Source organism: Barbus barbus (genome assembly GCF_936440315.1).
Source record: "Barbus barbus genome assembly, chromosome: 29".
Lineage (NCBI taxonomy): Eukaryota > Metazoa > Chordata > Actinopteri > Cypriniformes > Cyprinidae > Barbus > Barbus barbus.
The window spans coordinates 27,566,051-27,585,375 of NC_136757.1; the positions used below are offsets into that span (position 1 = coordinate 27,566,051).

At 40.0% G+C, this 19,325-nt stretch overlaps 1 protein-coding gene across 1 annotated transcript in view; it reads left to right on the forward strand.

Moving 5' to 3' along the window:
- Positions 1–19,325, forward strand: part of LOC306849394 (uncharacterized protein) — a 45,891-nt gene that overhangs the window by 23,458 nt on the left and 3,108 nt on the right. Inside the window, exons 4-19 of the mRNA XM_079384370.1 lie at positions 7,563–7,709; positions 10,253–10,404; positions 10,763–10,880; positions 11,508–11,649; positions 11,805–11,950; positions 12,104–12,246; positions 12,335–12,475; positions 12,644–12,760; positions 12,906–13,056; positions 13,568–13,679; positions 13,793–13,968; positions 14,405–14,643; positions 14,741–14,825; positions 15,062–15,232; positions 15,661–15,697; positions 15,847–19,287. Coding sequence (XP_079240496.1) covers positions 7,563–7,709; positions 10,253–10,404; positions 10,763–10,880; positions 11,508–11,649; positions 11,805–11,950; positions 12,104–12,246; positions 12,335–12,475; positions 12,644–12,760; positions 12,906–13,056; positions 13,568–13,679; positions 13,793–13,968; positions 14,405–14,643; positions 14,741–14,825; positions 15,062–15,232; positions 15,661–15,697; positions 15,847–19,287 — 5,518 coding nt within the window. The remainder of the gene's footprint in view (positions 1–7,562; positions 7,710–10,252; positions 10,405–10,762; positions 10,881–11,507; positions 11,650–11,804; positions 11,951–12,103; positions 12,247–12,334; positions 12,476–12,643; positions 12,761–12,905; positions 13,057–13,567; positions 13,680–13,792; positions 13,969–14,404; positions 14,644–14,740; positions 14,826–15,061; positions 15,233–15,660; positions 15,698–15,846; positions 19,288–19,325) is intronic.

Here is a 19,325-nt window from a genome sequence, read left to right on the forward strand (position 1 = left end):
TGGCATGAAACAATGGCAGAAACACATAGACGGAAGACTTTGAGTTTACCCTGAAACCTGTCTTTCTGCTCAGACGGAACAGGTGTAGTCTTCCTGCAAAAAAAGAGCAAAGAAACTAGGGCTATCATGTTCCCAGAGTCTTAGAAGAAGAAGGACTGCCTCAAACAAAGACATGGTTTAATCTAGGGCATCAAGGAACCAGATCAGACCAATTTTACGCCGCAGGTCTGTGGTATTGGGATCGCCATACTTGGCTTCTTCTCCACTGGGAGATTTTATACCTGCTTTTAACTCCTGAAACTACTAATGAGACTGGAGGTGGACATCATGCATTAAAAGTACAAAATAAAATTGGCTAATATTACAAGATTTTATTGGCTGAAGTCATGAATCCCTATCACTCCTGTCCATTAGGCCAAAGTCTGCTTGTAATATCTTTTGATTATTTTGAATTAAATAATTTAAATAATCCTTTTTTTAACCATAATATACAGTGGCAGCCAAAAGTACACTAGTATTTTCAGCAGCTAAAAATAGTTTTAAGTCTATCTTTTGCTGTAGTGTGTCAGTAGGAAATATCAGTTTTCATTTCCAAACTTTCATTTTGCCATGAATTGTAATAATCCAGTGAGATGTTTGTGCTCCACACAGAGATCTGATCTGATCATCATCCAGTCTGTCTGGAATGACATGAAGAAACAGAACAAACTGAGACAGACTAAATCCAGAAGCACTGTGGCAATGAAAGCTCCCTGAAAAACTATGCGCAAGTGCACCGAGGGCAAAAGCTGCTTTAAACGCAAAGGATGCTCACACCAAACTTAGTTTCTTTATCAATTAACTTCTATTATCACATTACTTTTGACAGCATCCTCATTTTACAGCATTTTTACACAAGTGCCCAAAACTTTTAACAGTACTCTTGCTTTGCAGAGAATGGTCTCTTGAAGCGTCTTGGAGACGTTGCCACACTTCTTAGAAATAACTTAAATAATAATAATTTTATAAGTAAATTTATTTTTTTCTTATTTATTTATTTTTTATAAATAAAAATAATTTAATAAGACTTAAAACCATTTTTTAGCTGTTGAAAATATTAGTGTTCTAATAATTTTGGCCACCACTCTATATACAATATTATATATTATGTACATTACTATTCAAATGTTTGGGGTCGGGAATTTTGGGGGCTGGTGTTTGAAAGAAAATACATTTATTCAGAAAGGATGCATTCAATTGATAAAAAATTACTTTGGTTTCCAGCACAACTGTTTTCAACAATGATAATCAGAAAGGTTTCTTGAGCAGTTAAACAGTATATTAGAATGATTTCTGAAGGATCATGTGACACTGAAGCCTGGAGTAATGATGCTGAAACTTCAGCTTTGATCACACGAATAAATTACATTGAAAAAATAAATTACAGTTGAACACAGTTATATTCAATTGTAACAATATTTCAAAATATTTGAAATTTTTCACAATATTTTGTGATTTTACTGTATTTTTAATCAAATAAATGCAGCCTCAATGAGAATAAGAGACTGAAAAATATTGAAAAACAGTATATGATCAGCTGAGATGTTTGCACATGCACATCAAGACATTCCAAAGCTCTGGATCAGCATTATATGTTACTGACGGACAACTAGAGCCATTTAAAGGATTTCCCAATAATCCGTGCTGGTCGTTTAGCAATAGCTGATTGAAATTGGTGGCAGTAGAACGTTTGCTCTATTGCTCTATTGATCCGTGCCTTCAGGGCTCAAGCATTATCCCGTGAGTCTGCACCTCTGTGGGATGAGGACTAAAGCCTGCCAGACGGAGAGCAACAAGGACAGCGTTAACTGTAATCTATCCCATGACAAAGAGCTATTCATAGAGGCTTCGAGCGATTATAGTGGCTGAAGGGGGGGGGTTCAGCTAAAGCGAGTTAAAATCCATCCATTCACCCCCCAAACCCAGACGTGTGATTGTATTCAAATCAAAACACATCCCATAATGCAGCAGGGCCCTGTCATCCTTCAACTCACACAAAGAAAAAAAGTTCAAGGCCTTTCTCAATACAATCCGTGGTTCTCCATAGGTGCCGTGTGTTATTTTGTGACGCATTCAGGCTGTATTCATGAACGGGACGGCGAGAGGTGCAGCTGCGGCAGTCGCAGGGCTTTCCGTTGACTGCGGACAATAGACAGGTTATCCCTCTGGTTTAGCAGCGAGGGATGGAAAAGATCAGTGCGAACAAAACAACATGGGAAAGAGAGAGTATAGGCTAAACTAAACTGAACGCTCCATGTTTGCTTTCCACAGCCGGACAGCGGAAGAGGCCACCCGCAGTGAGCGCTTCGTTAGCGGTGACGCCCTGGGGAAATTTTTAATAGGGTGGCCAGATGGGGACAGTGAAAATCTGAGGGTGACACCAAGGGGGTCACGCTTAGGCTAGTGGAAGATGTTATAACTGCACAATCTGGAGGCAAAAGCATCTTACATTTACAGACATTTAAAAGTAGGCACATTTAAGGAGATGATTTGCCCGTTATATTTAATTTCATTTATTTGAAATTTATTTAGTGATACTAAAATAACATTTACATTATAATTCTATATATTTATTTGTATTTGTATTTATATTCATGTATTTTTTATTGTTATTGTTCGGTACTAGCAAAGGATACTGTGTTTGTTCTTGTAGTTTAAATCAGCCTACCAGTGTTATCATTATTATTTTCCCGCAGCTCATTAGTCACATGACATTTAACACTCTGAGCAAACAAGGCAACAAGTACAAACAGAAGGGTTTACCATTTAATTAAAAAAAATAGAAGAAAAAAAATTGAAAAGTACAATAATTTAAAGTTCAATTGAAAGGGTTTGAGAGATAATTCTGAACACACATGCTTGTTGCTCTTTGAATTTTTAAAGTAAAGTATTTGGTTCATTTCTGATAGTACGTGTAGACGTTGAATTATTATTTTAATTAAAAAAAAAATCTTGGCTGGTTTAGGGCAGTGGGGTGGCCAATGTTTTACCCTTGGCAGCGCTTTATGTTCATACCAGCACATTCTCTCTCGTCATTGAAAAATGACTCGTCCAATAGTTTTCAAAGGAGACGAAACATGGCCCACAGTACCCTGGAGTGAAGTGAGGAGGAGAGTTTCAGTGCTGTATGCCGAGGGAGTTCAGGGCCAGGGGTTTTTGAAAAGCCAGTGTCAGAATCCCAGAACCACGTGGAGAGGATCTTTTGGCAGGCTCACGTACCACCCACAGGCACAGAACCTGCTCATATGAGCTGCATATTACCCTCCAACGAACATCAGCCAGACGTTACAAACCTCAGTAATGTGTGATTAGAGAGCGGTGGGAAAACTTTTGAATACAGCAGGACGCCAATCAAGGCCATGCATGATATTGATCTTTACAGCAGTATGATAAAAGACACAAAAAAGTGTGTGCATAATTGGCTCATCCAGCCTGATTATACCACTGGAGCTACTGGTTTTATAAAATAGAACATATTTTAGGAAAGGAAAGCAAAAAAGACTAATTAATAGAGGAATGGCTGAAAAGAAAAATGCATGGCAGGACAAGATGTCAGAAATCAGTCAGCAAAGAACCTGGTTGGATGTTGAGCAATAAAAACATTTGAAATCATCCAAAGGAAAATACAAGAAATTTAATTTTAGTTTAGTTTAGTTTATTGTGCAAAGCAGAATTTAGCTTTATAGATTTTATAAACATTTTATTTCATAGTTTTTAGCTAATATTATAACTACTGTTATGTTTTGCCAGTGCATTTTATTTTATTTATTTATAAAAAAAAAATATTATTTGCAAAGCAGAATTTAGCTTTATAGATTTTAGCAGCATTTTTCTTAAATGTTTCAGTAATATTATAACTACACAATGTAATATTTGGCCAATGACTTTATATTTATTTTAATGTATTTTATTTTATTTTTGTGCAAAGCAATGTTTAGCTTTATAGGTTTAGCAAAATTTAGCTTTTTTAGGTAATTTATTAATATTATAACTACGCAATATAATTTTTGCCAGTGCCTTTTTTTAATTGTATAAATTATACTTTTAGCTGCATTTTTTTATCGTCTCGGACCCTGCATGTCTGGAATCCACAGACTCTGATTAGCCACCAGGATCCTGCTGACTGACCATCATGTCAGTATTGACCCGTGCGTAATGATGGACATGTCTGGAGAAAAATCATGAGACTGGATGGGGTCAAGGGTCACCGAGTGCTCATTGTCCGTTGAGGGTTCGTCATTGATCCAAAAGGACCTTCTTTGGAAGTCATGTTATGCAGTCTTGACCGTAATTAAATTTTTGTTCATCAATAACTCGCCCTGTGGGATCATTAAGAGCCCATTCCTGTAGAGATATCTAATATTTGTCAAAATAAGCAAGAGATGACATCATGACAGTGAGTCTAGTTGCATAGATGTTGTGTGCTTATTATTTCAGTCACATGTTTTGTGTTTTTAAAGGCCTGTGAGTACAAAGCAACACAGAATTGCACATTTAAACCCAAACAGACCTGCATCTGTCACTCACGGTCATTGTCTCAGTTCAAATAAAAACACATTTTTTTTCTCTCACCCGTTTCTCGACCCTTTTATCCACTTAAATCAAAACACGTTTTTCTTTTTTCCCCTCCAACCCCACGTGTAATTTTTCAAAATCACCAGCACAAACGTTTCCCTGTGACCCGCTCCTCCCTCTCTGTGTTTTTGCCCCTTTGGTTTTTTCTACGCTAACTGAATTCAAATCCAAACTCCCACCCCAAGGTTCCATCGCTATGGTAACCTGAGAGAATTAAAGGGGGGGGGGCATTCTGTTCTCATTGATGGACAAACATTCCGTGGCGGGAAACAGTTCAGTGTCCAATAACCACGAGTGTTGATAACCACACAATCAGTGTGTGTCTGTCCTGCATGCATGCAAATGTGTTCAGTGTTTAATTGACTGTATGCAAGGCCATTTGGTGCTTTTCTCTGCCCTAAAGCATCAGCCAAAGTAACCGGACATTGCCAGAATAGAAAGGAGAGAGACAGCAGCATATATTTGTGGAAGATCCACCACACCTGCCCTGTTTTAGCGTCTCTCCTGCTTTAATAAGCACCCTCCCCCTCTGACCTCGGATCAGAGGAACCTTTTAATGACAGTAAACACACACCGGCTGCCTCTCTGTGTAAAGGATGAGATCAGACAATTATTATCCATGCAAAATCTCTTCCCACAGCAGCAGCTCTGAGATTAGACCAGGCTTAATTGTTAGTCATAGTTAGTTGTTTATATTGTGTGGTGGGTTTGAAAAATAACCCCACAGGCTGTGAATTTAGCTTGATTGATTGTTATTCGGTTCCTGTTCAATGGAGCCGTCACCTGCTGAGGAAATGACCCTGTGTTTAGCGGTCAGGATTGCTTTTGTTGTTGCTCAGAGGTTGCTATTTTTGGATTTAATGGAGTCTCAGTTACACTACTGTTCAAAAGAAATGTACACTTTTATTCAGCAATGATGCATTCAGATCAAAAGTGACAGTAAAGACATTTATAATGTTACAAACGATTTCTGTTTCAAATAAATTCAGCTCTTTTGAACAGTCTATTCATCAGAAATCCTGAAAAGCAGGAACAAAGCAGTTATTTTAAATCGTAATAATATTTCTCAATAACACTGTTTTTACTGGATATTTAATCAAATTAATGCAGAATTAGTGAGAATAATAGACAATAATTTCCATAGAAATATAAACGTTTTCAACATTGATATTTTTTTTCTTGAGCAGCCAACCAGAATATTAAAATCAGCATATTAATTGCTGCTAAAAATTCAGATTTTTATCACAAATTTAAATTACAATAAAAAATATATTTAAATAGAAAACAGTTATTTAAAATTGTAATATATTTCACAGTTTTATTGAATTTTAATTAAATAAATTTAGTCTCGGTGAACAGAAGAGACTTATTTGTCTGTGTATTTTTATTTAGCTTGTGTCTATTTTATCATTTATTTTATTTTAGGTGCATAGTTGTCCTACAGTAACAGCTATAAAAGTGAATGTGGATAGCAGCTCAGATCAGTTGATTTCATAATGAGATCTCTGATTTTTGATTGATCTTTGGCTGTTGAATCCCAGTATTGTCTGGAAACAATTAAGATATCAAAATAATATCTCTTGTGTTTTTTCTCTCCTATAAGCGCTCTTGATTTGATGAATAGACCTGCCTAGCAAAGAATAATGCAGCACTTTTGATAAAAGATAAAGGATAGGACATGTTAGGACAGGCCTTCACTTCTTCAGTCTGGAGTTAATTTTAAATTACTGTTGTGTCCCACATTTGATCAGAATTAGATGTTTCTTACTGTCCAAAGAGTGGATTGCAGTTGACTGAACGAAAGATATTAACCAGATTTTTACTCAGTCCAAAGGATTTTGTGAAATCGTTCATTTTATGAGCACAAATGGTGCGAGAAGGTTTACAGACTGAAGTTCATTGCTTGAATTTAGGGTTTGTGATGCTTGACTGAAGTCTGGAGGTGTAAATCTAACGCTGACACACCTGCACACATCACCGGAGGGTTCAGCGCTGTGTCAGACTCCAGGTGTGTTTGTATTGTAATTCCTCAGCTGTAGCCTTTTGGCATTAAATTGTCACGGTATGATTTTCATACTCTACGCAGGGTTCTTGGCTCACTTTCAAACTTCAACAACCACTTCCAGCAAAGCGGAAACACTCAGAGCCGCCATCCACTGCGTTATCAGTGTGTCATCATTTACAACCCTGGAATTTGGGGAAAAAAGCAGATAAGTAGAGGGATAGGTCGAGGTTGAAAAACCAGACTCCAGTACACGCATATCATATTTCAAAGAGTAGTAGGTTACTTTGAAACTGATTTGTGTCTGTGTGCTCCAGTCATATCATATTTCAATAACGCTGAGGCCAGTGCAGGTTTGTGGGGTTGTTTTTGTTTTGAGTGTGGACCGTGTTACATCATGCAGAGAGTTGTTCAGATTTCTATGGAGCCGAGTTGGTCTTTCCACGTGTTTCCACGTGCCTGTGCGGTAAACAAAAACAAGTGCTTCTTTTTACCCTGCAGCTGGAATATTTTCTTTCTCTGTACTTTTGTATGTATGATTTATTGAGTTGCGCATTGTATTTAATAATTATATATTATTGCAGGAATATAACTGTTACTTTATGTAAAATAGTGATCAAGCATACAATTTTTACTTGGTGGACAAAAAGAGGTGAATTTATAATCTCATTTGGATTTGCATTGGTGGCTTCAGGTATGCATGTGGTTTTTGGAATATGCACAAAAATGTGGCTATTTTAAAATTTGTGCAGGATCTCATCTGATTCTGTACTTTGTATTAGGCAGCAGTTTCACATTTACATTTTATTCATTTGGCAGATGCTTTTATACCAATTTTATAGCTTGCTCTAATGTTTGAGCTGCAGGTTTGTGTGATTTCTCATTCTTTATCTCAATTCTCAAAAAACTTATGAATAATTGCTTGTCTCTCTGATTTTTGGGGCAGGTCGTGTGTCCTTGAGCCGTGGCGCATCTCTTCTGGTGGATAAGTTGACTCTGGAGGATGAGGGCTGGTTTGAATGTCGGATTCTCCTGCTGGATAGAACCACAGATGAGTTTCAGAACGGCACCTGGAACTTCCTGTCCATCTCAGGTGGGATAAGAAATGCTTTGAGGTTGTTTCTTCTATCCAGGTGTTAAGGTGTTAATGGCTCTGCGTGTCAAAACTATTAGTTTTATAACATTTTACAGTTTTCAGTTCAGTTTTCATAACATGTTTTAGACTAATTGCCAGTTTGATATTTTTTTTTTCCTTTGTGTCCCTTTTTTGTAATGAAACATCTCTCTGAGGGAACACAGGACTCAGGAATTCGACAAATTGAAGTTTTAATGATGACGAGCAGAGAACAAACGTTTCCAACAAAGGTTACAAATGGTATTACATTACTTTAAGACTGGACGATGAAACTCAAGAAACTAAAGGCTTATAAAGACAGAGACTAATGAGCAAACGAGATGAACACGGGTGAGAATACTTAACAATGATAGACTAATAATGAACTAATGAGAAGTTAATTAAAAGCAACATTGGGAATTCCAAAGGATTATTTACTGTGTAAACCTTTTTTTTTTTTTTTTTTTACTGTAATATTAATTCCACTGTGATATGCAAATGTGACCCTGGACCACAAAAGCAGTCTTGGGGGTATATTTGTATCAGTCGCTGGGGCATATTTGTAGCAACAGCCAAAAATACATTGTATGGGTCAAAATGATTTTAAGGATTTTTTATGCCAAAAATCATTAGGATATTAAGTAAAGATCATGTTCCATGAAGATATTTTGTAAATTTCAAACTGTAAATATATGAAAACTTCATTTTTGATTAGTAATATGCATTGCTAAGAACTTCATTTGGACAACTTTAAAGGTGATTTTCTCAGTATTTTGATTTTTTTGCACCCTTAGATTACAGATTTTCAAATAGTTGTATCTCGACCAAATATTGTTCTATCCTAACAAACCATACATCAATGGAAAGCTTATTTATTCAGCTTTCAGATTATGTATAAATCTCAATTTCGAATTCCTTATGACTGGTTTTGTGGTCCAGGGTCACAAATATTTTACATCATACAGGTTTATTATAGTAAACTAAAACTAAAACCATAAAAATGTCACTTGAAATAAAATAAATGTTAACCGAAATCAAATAACATACAAAACTGAATATAAAACATATTCATATATTAAATATAAAATATTACTAATTTATTTCAGCTAGTTTCCAAGACATTTTCTTTTTTTATTTTGTTTAACTCAATGTACAAAAATAACTAAAACTGCAGTAAAAATTTATTTAAAAAAAAGACTTTTCAAAAACAAAACAAAACAATAAAAATTACAAATAACACGATTATTAAAACTAAATCAAATGAACATTAAAGAAATAACTATACAAAATCAAATCTAATTCAAAATATTAATATAATCTATAATAGTATTTCAGTAATACTAAAATACCACTGCTATCATGTTAAATCATGAGAAATGCTCCCAAAACCATGTTGTATATGTCAGTTGTGTTACTTAATCTATTAAAGTCAAAAGATACAAATTTATCTTTTGACAATTAGGTTCCAAAGAAATGGAACATGCATTTGTGTAAGAGAATGTATATTTTATGATGGTGCTCTTGTTTCATGTTCATGCTACCGGTATAATAAAGCATTGTGTTATTCCTACAAAAAGGATTCAACTTCTGATTAAAGCAGCATCTGGAGCTCACATGAAAGCATTGTTGCAGTGAATAAGCGAGAATTGCGTAATCCTGTCTCATTTTTCATGACACTTACGTCAGTGTTTGATGTAGATGATGTTTTGTTCTAATATCAACAGAACTCATGCAATAGGCTTTAAAAATCAGCCTCTCTCCATCCATTCACCCAAGACTAGGCTAATTGTAGCATTTTTACTTTTTCACCCAAATCTATGCTTTCTTTTCACTTCCCGTTGCTTGCAATCTTTTCACACTGAACTTTCTGTCTCACACCTTCAGGACGACTGTCATGCCTTCTGACACTCGCACACTCTCTCCTCCTGATACACACACACACACACACACTCATTCAGCACTGGCTTGTGAATCCTGTGAAGGGCTCCGACTGGCTTTTAGCTTCTGATTGTGTTTCTGTAGCATGTGTGATTGATCAGAATGAAGACAGAGGACAGAAACTCACGCTTTACGCTCATTATATGAACAGTCTCAGCTTACAGTGCTTTTGTAAGCTGTCATTGTTTATGAGTGTGCTGGAAAACCTGTTTTTGTGTTGACAGGGTTATGGGGAAATATGTTTTTTGTTGTATGTTTAGAGATTTTTCATCACTTGCAAATTATTGCTTTGGAAAAGTTAAAGAAGCTCTGCTCAGTGTAACAGTGAATGATTTCAGATCCTCAAGTGCTGCATTTTATTGTATACTGGTGACTGGTTCGTATCAGTCTAATTAATCTGTCTGCTAGATTACGCGTTTGTTTGTGTATTATTTATTTATTCTATATTGTTTTTATTTTATTTTATATTGTTTTTAATATTACGTATTTATTTTTTGTTTATTTTTATTTAATTTATTTAATTTATTTATTTTTTTTATTTTTTTTCATGAACATGGATTTGATTGTTTTTATGTCTGTTTTAGCTCCTCCGGTGTTCATAAAGACTCCTCCGCCCTTTCTGGAGGTCATGTTGGGTGAATCTCTCAGCCTCCGCTGTGATGCTCATGGAAACCCCAAACCCAACATCATCTGGAGAAAAGATGGAAGGGATGCTGAAAAACAAGAAGCAATTCAGGTACACAGAGCTTGTTAGTTGACTGGTCGTTAATAAAGATCATTGAAAGTCAACATGAATTCAGAATCGACCTTGTTTGCTTTATACATGTTTTTAGTCTTATTTTGAATGATTCATGAATCCCTCCAACTGCCTAGCTCTGTTTTGACATACTGTATAACCAGCTTTTTATTGTATGAATAATTCCACAATCAAACCTACATTTTTCCCCCCTCATTGATTATCCTGTTTTACAGAAACATAGCTACTTGTAAATCTTGTTTCACGCTGCCTTGAGTGTAGAGTTCACTTTGGGCTGTTCACATTTTCCTCATTCCTCGTCTCGTTTACCACCTAAACATTAATTTTCCCCAAACAGGTACTCAATGAAACCTTGTCTTTAAGCAAGGTTACCAGGGAAACGGCAGGAATATACAAGTGTCACGTGTCCAACTCAGAAGGGAACCTTACCCACACCACCCAGCTGCAGGTCAAAGGTCAGTTACACACCACGTCTAGTCCACGTGGGCAAAGAAACTCAGCAGCACCAAACAGAATAGGCTTGCAGGGTTTTAAGCGTTTACGCAGCGCTGGGTATGAGAACACTGGCATCTTTGGTGGAGTTGGATTTGTGTGCAAAGTTTATAACCTTAATCTTGACTTCTCATGTTGTAAATGTGTGCATGATGTGCACTTATTTTAAGAAAATAAAATGCACGAATGATTCCATATTCCTCCACTGTGTCATGATGAAAGAACAGTGATTTTTTAAATTGGTAATCCAACAAGTGCCAAGCAGATTCTAGCATTGCCATTTTGTTTCTTCATCCGTCATCTACTGAACATTGAGCAAGAGAATGCTATATATTATTGAAAACCGCAAACAAGAAATATCTCACATCTGTCTTTTACACAGCATAAGAATTTAGAGTAACTATTCGGGCAAACAGCAGTGTGATTCAATAAGCAAACACTGCCCTCTTTTGGTGGTAGTGCTTTAGCACAATGCATTTTGGCACTTAAGCCTAAATCTCACCCATAAATAAACAACCTCGAATCTGAATGCCCTTCAAAACTGATTACATGCATTCATCTCACATGCTTGCACTTATGCTTTCAACCAGGTCCTCCAATTATCATCATTCCCCCTGAGGACACCAACATGAACATGTCCCAGGATGCAATTTTGCAATGCCAAGCAGAAGCGTATCCTTCTAACCTCACGTATGAGTGGTGGAAACAAGGACAAAATGTCTATCACATCGAGTAAGTGACCAGAATACTAACTATAAATATATAACAGTATCACAGGGCTCAAAGGAAAACTCTGATTGGTCAGCCGCAGTGTCCAGTGAATTAACAGTCAGGCATTTTTGCAATATCCGTTTGCCCCTCAGCTGGATGTGTGTTTGTGTTTACAGAATTCTGAAATCACGGGTGAAGATACTAGTGGACGGGACCCTCCTTATTTCGGGTCTTATCCCTGAGGACTCTGGGAATTATACCTGCACACCCACCAATGGTCTAATGACTCCACCCTCTGCGTCTGCCTACCTCAAAGTTAAACGTGAGTGCTTTGCAAATTGTTGATCCTAGATTTGCAATTTGTCAGTTCTGTTGCTTCATGTAAAATAGGTAAAAAAAACTAGAGAAGTTCAAATTAAATTATAATTTGGTTAATAATGCAAATGATAAAATGACAAGCCTGATTCTCTTAAAGATCCAGCACGAGTGGTACGGATGCCCCGCGAGACTTATCTGCCCATGGGAATGGGGGGAAAGATCATATGCCCAGTTCAAGCTGAGCCCCCTATGGTGTATGTTAATTGGACCAAAGATGGAGCATCCTTGGACCTGGAGCAGGTACATTATGAATGTTTATATCATCAAACATCTTATTTCATTATGACCCATATGACATCATTTTATATTCTTCTTCTTGATTGGTCAGTATCCAGGATGGATGGTCAACTCTGAGGGCTCAGTGTTCATAACCGCAGCCAATGATGATGCAGTGGGCATGTACACCTGTACAGCCTATAACAGTTACGGGACCATGGGCCAATCAGAACCTACCAAAGTCATCCTGAAGGTGAACACCATATATCTAGAACACCATATTGTAAATACTTTGACATATGTTTATATAGTTCCAATTTACTCATAAATGTCACCACATATTGAAATGCATTATTAATGATTGACCTGACACTGATTGCTGACACAATTTCTCTTGTTTGCAATCTCGTGATGTGCACAGGACCCCCCTTCTTTCCGTGTCTTGCCTCGTGCCGAGTACCTTCAAGAAGTAGGCAGGGAGCTGGTGATATCCTGTCAGTCTCAGGGCGACCCAACCCCTAACATCACATGGAATAAGGTAAGGTTTAAAAATGTCCAGCAGCTTTCAGTTTGTTTCAGCCCAACGATATAATAACAGAACATAGTGAAAGTACTAACATGCATGGACTAAAAGCCTCGGATGCTGCTTCAGTGTCTTTTTGGTTCTTTATTATCTTCTCTAGGTTGGTCCTGCCCCTCGCTCTCCATTTACAGTCCTATCCAATGGCTCTCTGGTCCTGCGTCCGCTCAGTAAAGACCATCAGGGGCCATGGGAGTGTCTTGCCTCCAACCGCGTGGCTACTGTCATTGCTTCAACAACAATTTTAGTGCTAGGTGAGAGAAACAGATGCCCGTTAAATAGAAATAACCCTCATGGGGAAGTCGTGGCCTAATGGTTAGAGAATTGGACTCATAATCGAAAGGTTGCGGGTTCGAGTCCCCGGCCGGCAGGGATTGTAGGTGGGGGAGTGAATGTCCAGCGCTCTCTCCACCCTCAATACCACGACTGAGGTGCCCTTGAGCAAGGCACCGAACCCCCAACTGCTCCCCGGGCACCGCAGCATAAATGGCTGCCCACTGCTCCGGGTGTGTGTTCACGGTGTGTGTGTGTGTGTGTGTGTGTGTGTGTGTGTGTGTGTGTGTGTGTGTGTGTGTGCATTTGTTCACTACTCACTGCTGTGTGTGTGCACTTGGATGGGTTAAACGCAGAGCACCAATTTCGAGTATGGGTCACCATACTTGACAATACAATACTTGACAAACTTTTTTTTTTTTTTTTTAAATTTACCTATATTAAAACAAATGAGACAGAAATTGAATAGATTATCTGTTCTGTCGTCTGCAGGCACAAGTCCCCATGCTGTTACCTCCGTGTCTGTGGATCCAGGGATTACTCACGCCAATGTGTCCTGGGAGCCAGGATTTGATGGAGGATACAAACAGAAATTTACTGTTTGGTGAGTCAAGGGCGTCATAAGTGTCAGTGACCCAGTACATTACTAAAAATGTACTGTATATGCCGTATCGATGGTAGCGACTCAGCTTAATATTTGATCTCTCTCCATATCAGGGTAAAGCCCACTGTGAGAGGCAAGCATGAATGGGAGTCAATTCCTGTACCAACATCCAAAACCTCCCTGCTGGTGACGGATCTGCAAGCTGCCACTAGTTACCAGTTCAGCGTTCTTGCCCAAAACAAGTTGGGCTCTGGCCCCTTCAGTGAGATTGTCACCATTAAGACACTGGGTCAGCACTCTTTTATACATACATCATTTACAAACTATGCACTTTATGAAGTCTTTCATTAGCTCATGCATACAGACTTGTATTTTAGGCATATCAGGGTTCCTCATATCTGCCCCTGGAGGGCCACTGTCCTCTTTAGCACAAACCCACATCAAACTCAGCTACTTTTAATTTTGTGGTAACTCTGAAGATATTGATCAGCATGCTTAGTGTCTCCAATTGGAGCTAAACTCTGCAGGGCAGTGGCCCACAGGATTTGAGGAACCCTCTTATACATTGGTAAGGTGTAGACTGTCTGTAATTCCTTTTCTGATCTGTATTCCCTTACTTGATTCAAAACATTCCCTGGTGAACTTTGACATTATTCCTAAGCCTTGGGCCAAGATGTATGATCTAGCATGCTGAGGTAAATCCGTATATGTTTTCTACATTGCAGCACCTCCAACAGAAGCTCCCACCATGGTAACCACCATTGCAGTGTTGTCCCCTCCCACCTTGCTGTCAGCCAATCGTACATCACTGGGTGTGTTGCTGCAATGGGTGCCACCTCTAGAAGAGTCTCCACCATTAACTTCATTTGTACTTCAAGCAAAACAGGGAAAGGGGGAGTGGGTCACTATAGACAGAGCGATTGCTGTCAATGTGACTGAATTGATTGTACAGGGACTTGTGAAGGTAAATGTGTGAAATATTGAGAATATGGCAGCTTGATGTTGAATGTTCCTATTCCTTTTGGCTTGACGGGTCATTTACTCTTCATTTATTTCCACAGGACTCAAACTATGAGCTGCGTCTTCTGTCTTGCAGGGACAGACTGGTCAGTGTGCCCGGTGACTCCGTTGTCATCTCTACTGAAGGTGAGGCTGACTCAGAAATGTGTATTTTGACTTAATATTGACATCAGGAATGTTGACTTTTCTCAGCCCTGTGTGACATGGAAAAACTACTGTTGTAATTAATATTTTAGAATTTTTGTATGGTTTAATGAGAAATTGAAAGTTCAAGAAGTCGGAAGTGTCATTTTGGTATAAGTGATTCATTCTTATTGATTTATTGTATAATTAATTGATAACATGTAATGTGTAACCTCAAGGTATGGAGATGTATCCAGCAGCACCCAGTCTTCTGGCCTTTGTTCCTGAGCCCCTGCTGGCTGGTGTGATTGGGGGTGTGTGTTTCCTGTTTGTTGCCATCATCCTCTCTCTGGTGACAGCTTGTGTTATGAACAGTAGGAGGACACAACGGCGAAGGAAAAAGAGAGATGGTAAAAGCAGTGATGAAGATTACAGGGTCATTGAATATGATTTAGTTTTTTCAACTAAAATTACACCACTATAAACACATTGTGAAGCTTTTTGCATGCTCCTAAACTTATTTGGGGGTGCAGCATTCAGATACATGGGTGTTGTACTTGAGTCTTAGATAATCAAATGTTTTGTACAGTGAGCAATGCATTGACTCCTCATTAAGTCCATACTTAAAGTCTTTTCCAGTCCAATCGCTATAAGCGTACAGACATTTAATGCCTCAAAGACTGATACATGACATTTGAAATCATGTATTTGTTCTCAGCTGTTAGTGGTGTTGTTATGCATGGCATCTCTGTTGAGGCTGCTTTTATTTTTGTCACTTCATCTTATGACTCATTATGTGTGGCATGATATGAACTTTGCACCCTCCCCACCGTTTCAGATATCCCCTCTGCCTTCCAGAAGAGTTCATCTCCACAGTAAGTGTCCATCTTTGCTGTGCATGTATCATTCCTACGCTTCTCCATCTTTGTCACTGTACTACAGTTGGGTTTTGAAATGGCAACCTGAAGGGGTGAAGCCTTCCTGTCTTCCTTCCCTAAATGTTCTCTGTGTTCTTTCTCCACAGAGCTCACTCGCCTTCTGACAGTCCCGACAGTGTGCTGAAGTTAAAGCTATGCCCTCCCTTAAACTTCTTCCCTAACTCATCCTCTTCCGATCGTTCAGACCGTTCCTCTTTTGATAAAGGCAGCCGCCGTGAGTACCAGGATCAGAGAAGGCAGCTTCTGTCCTCATCCTCTCCACCTCCACACTACACCCAGTTTGAGAGCCACTTTGGGGGATCTTCATCACCCACATCTGCTATTGAATCCATATCGAGAAGTCCTGATGGGCGCTTCGTTATCCAACATAACCTAGAAAACTCCACACCAACCCACATCAAAAAGAACCTCAAAAAGGAGTTCCCACAATCCTCTGGTAGAGGCAACGGTGGAGGGAGTAACAATGGATATTTTAAAGAGTCCAACCAATCAAATCCTGTAAGTTCAGAGAGGGATAGACAGAGAAAGATACCCTCGGTATTGACAGTAGACTCTCCAGATCCAGAAAGACCCCCTCACTCACCTGGCAGGGTGAAGGCAATGGCCAGAAACTTCTCCCGTCATGGTTGTTTCTACTCTGATGATGAACAGGGTTGCTCTGAGGCATTGTTGGAGAGGGCCAGCTTTTATTCTGACTGCGGTGAAAAAAGACCAAGTGACTCACAAAAAAAATACCGGAGTGCCAGTCATAGGGAGGACATCTTTCCGAGCTTAACCAGGAAAGCCCGAGCTTTAGAGAGAGAGAGGCTGCTCCACCAAGCACGTTATCAGCCCATCAATGGAGACAGCCAGCTGACAGAGCCCAGCACTATGATAACTCAGCTGGATGGTGAAAGAGAAAGGGACAACTTAAGCAAATGTTTAAAGCTGGTGAAGGAACGTGAGCATATGGAGAGGGAGTTAAAACACTACACGGCCAGCCGAAGGGCACAGGCACATGAGCAAGAACAGAGGCGGGCCAAGTCTGCAAGTCCCTTAAGAAAATGGACTGGTGTTGAGTCAGAAGACCCTATTTGGAAGCCCCAAGACATCCATTTACGGCAAAAATCCCAACCCAGCAGACTGGCCCAGCATGTATCGGACTATAGAAGGGGATGTTATTTCAGCAACACCAGCAGTCCCATGGAGAGACTTCCCTCCTTATCTTCCACATACATCCAGTGGGACATAAGCCCTGTGACGTCCCCCACCAGCCAGGTGCCGGTGCAGAGCCTGTCTGAAGGGAACACACCTCACTCACTCTACGCTCATATGCGTCAACAAGGTGTTGCCAGTGCTGAAGATTCAGTTGGAGCAGATGTTTCTCATTCACCAGCCACACAATATACCTCTCTCTCACTTTTCTCTCCTACCAGGGACATACCCTCTCACAGTAGAACCAACCTCAGTGGGGCACGAGCTAGACACCCAGAGAGTCACCTGGAAGAGGAGGAGGAGCTGCCCAACAGTACTTTAGTTGAGGAAGGATGGTTGCAAGAAATAAAAATTGAAAAAGAGGCTCTGGCATTTAGATCAACAACCCCTGCTCGCTTGAGTCCTCAACCATCTGAGCTGCACCAAATGGTGGCAGGAGAAGATAGAGATACTGGTCCTAACCTACATTACCTTAATCCCAGGATTCAAAGTGTTACAGACATGGAGGAAGGAAGGGTTGTTCAAAAAGACAGACTGAGTCGTAATCCATCAGGTTGCTCTACATTGCCCTATGATCATCAGAAAGCAGGAGCAAAGGGAAAAATCATAGTGAGTGATGATTCCAGCTCCATATTGCCTTACAGTGAACAGGAGAAAGAGGGTATCAGGGCTCGATCCAGAAAGAGTGACAAATGTGTCTTCAGTGAAAGCCCTAGTCGGATCTCACCCCTGACCCTGTTGGAAAACGAAGCAGAAAGTGATCAGTCAAATTTCTCGAGAATGTCAGAATCAGTGAAAGTTAAGCTTGCTCCCCAACCTGCCAGGATGTCGCCACTGCAGACCAGCACTATCCTGGAATACCTGAGTCTTCCGGGTTTCATTGAAATGAGTGTAGATGATCCAGTAGAAGTGACTGAGTCTTCGGAATCTGTTGAACCCAGTGTTGAGGCAGAAACGGGGACAATGTTAAGAGATGAGCCTGATGTTGTACCCAAAATCTGGGAAAAACATGGTCAGGACCACTCTGAGAGCAATATTTGTCAGCAGAATGTGGCTGTTCATGACCATAGCAACCTGAACATTCCTGTAGAGCATGCTAAACCTGGAAGTATTCCAGTTTCTGAACCATGTTCACAATTAGAAACAAGAGATACTTGTGATAAATCAGGTACCTCAGACACAAGCGATAAAGGCTTCTCACCATCTAAAGAAGAGGAAAAGAGTTCTCAGCCTTTGCTTTCTCAGAGTTCAGGGTCTCAAAAACAAGAATTTACTCAGCGTGGTCCAGCACAGACATTAATTAACACAGCTAAAAGCATGGCAGCAATAGTTTCCAAATGTCCAGACTCTACATCTGAACAATATCAAAAACCTCAGACTCAGGGTGACCGGACAAACATGATATCCTCAAGGATATACCAGGCTCCAGTGCCTTTCATGAAGAAATCAGTCAGCATCGGTCCCTGTAGGACCCTCTCTGGAGTCGGGCAACCACGTCCTTTCATAAAAAAGTCCATTAGTTTAGGTTCTAGATGGGAACATTTTGAAAATCCAAGAGCTTATATCTCTGAGACCTGTTACAGAGATGAATTTCCCCAACTCAAATCATACAGTTTTGGTCGTACTCCTGCACGTTACTATCCCATGTCTGGCCCATCATGGCGAGGAACTGTGCCCTTTCACCCTCCTAACAGCTACAGTCTAGAGAGACGTCAGCAAATTGAAAGAGCTGACATGCAACCCCCCTATCACACACCAGGTCCCTCAGTCACAGATCCACCACAACACATGGAATCGTCCATTCCTTCCAGGAGGGGATCAGATCCACGTCGACAGGGAGCAGTCTTTCCAGATTCTTCTAGGTGGCCTCTGTCTTATCAGGAAACACTCAGGTCAGTTCAGCATAAGTATGTCCCACAAGACCCCTCTCGACATTTTGGCCCTACCAGACCAGTTGCCAGGGTGGACTACCTGCATCCTGCAGAACCCAGAAGGGGTCCACCAAGGCCTTTCCTACCCAGAGGTTACAGCTGGCCCTCACCATATCATACATCCTTCCCCCAACGAGAGCAAGACTTTCCGAGACAGGTAGACAAAGGGATGGGTGCAGCTAGGGGCTTCACAGAGACAGAAGGCCGGGATATAAGAGGTGATGGGGGCAGAGCCAGTTACGCCAGCCAGAGCAGTGGAAGGGGTAGTGTGGGACCGTATGGACACGGACATCTACGCCAGTCTCTCTCAATCACCCCAACCTTACTCAGCTCGCCAGAGACCACCGAGGAGAGTGAGATGCACAGGGCAGACAAAGACGTGAGAGAACAGAGGTCCAAAAGGTGAAGCTGATAACAGAAATGCTTGAGGCAAGACCTCG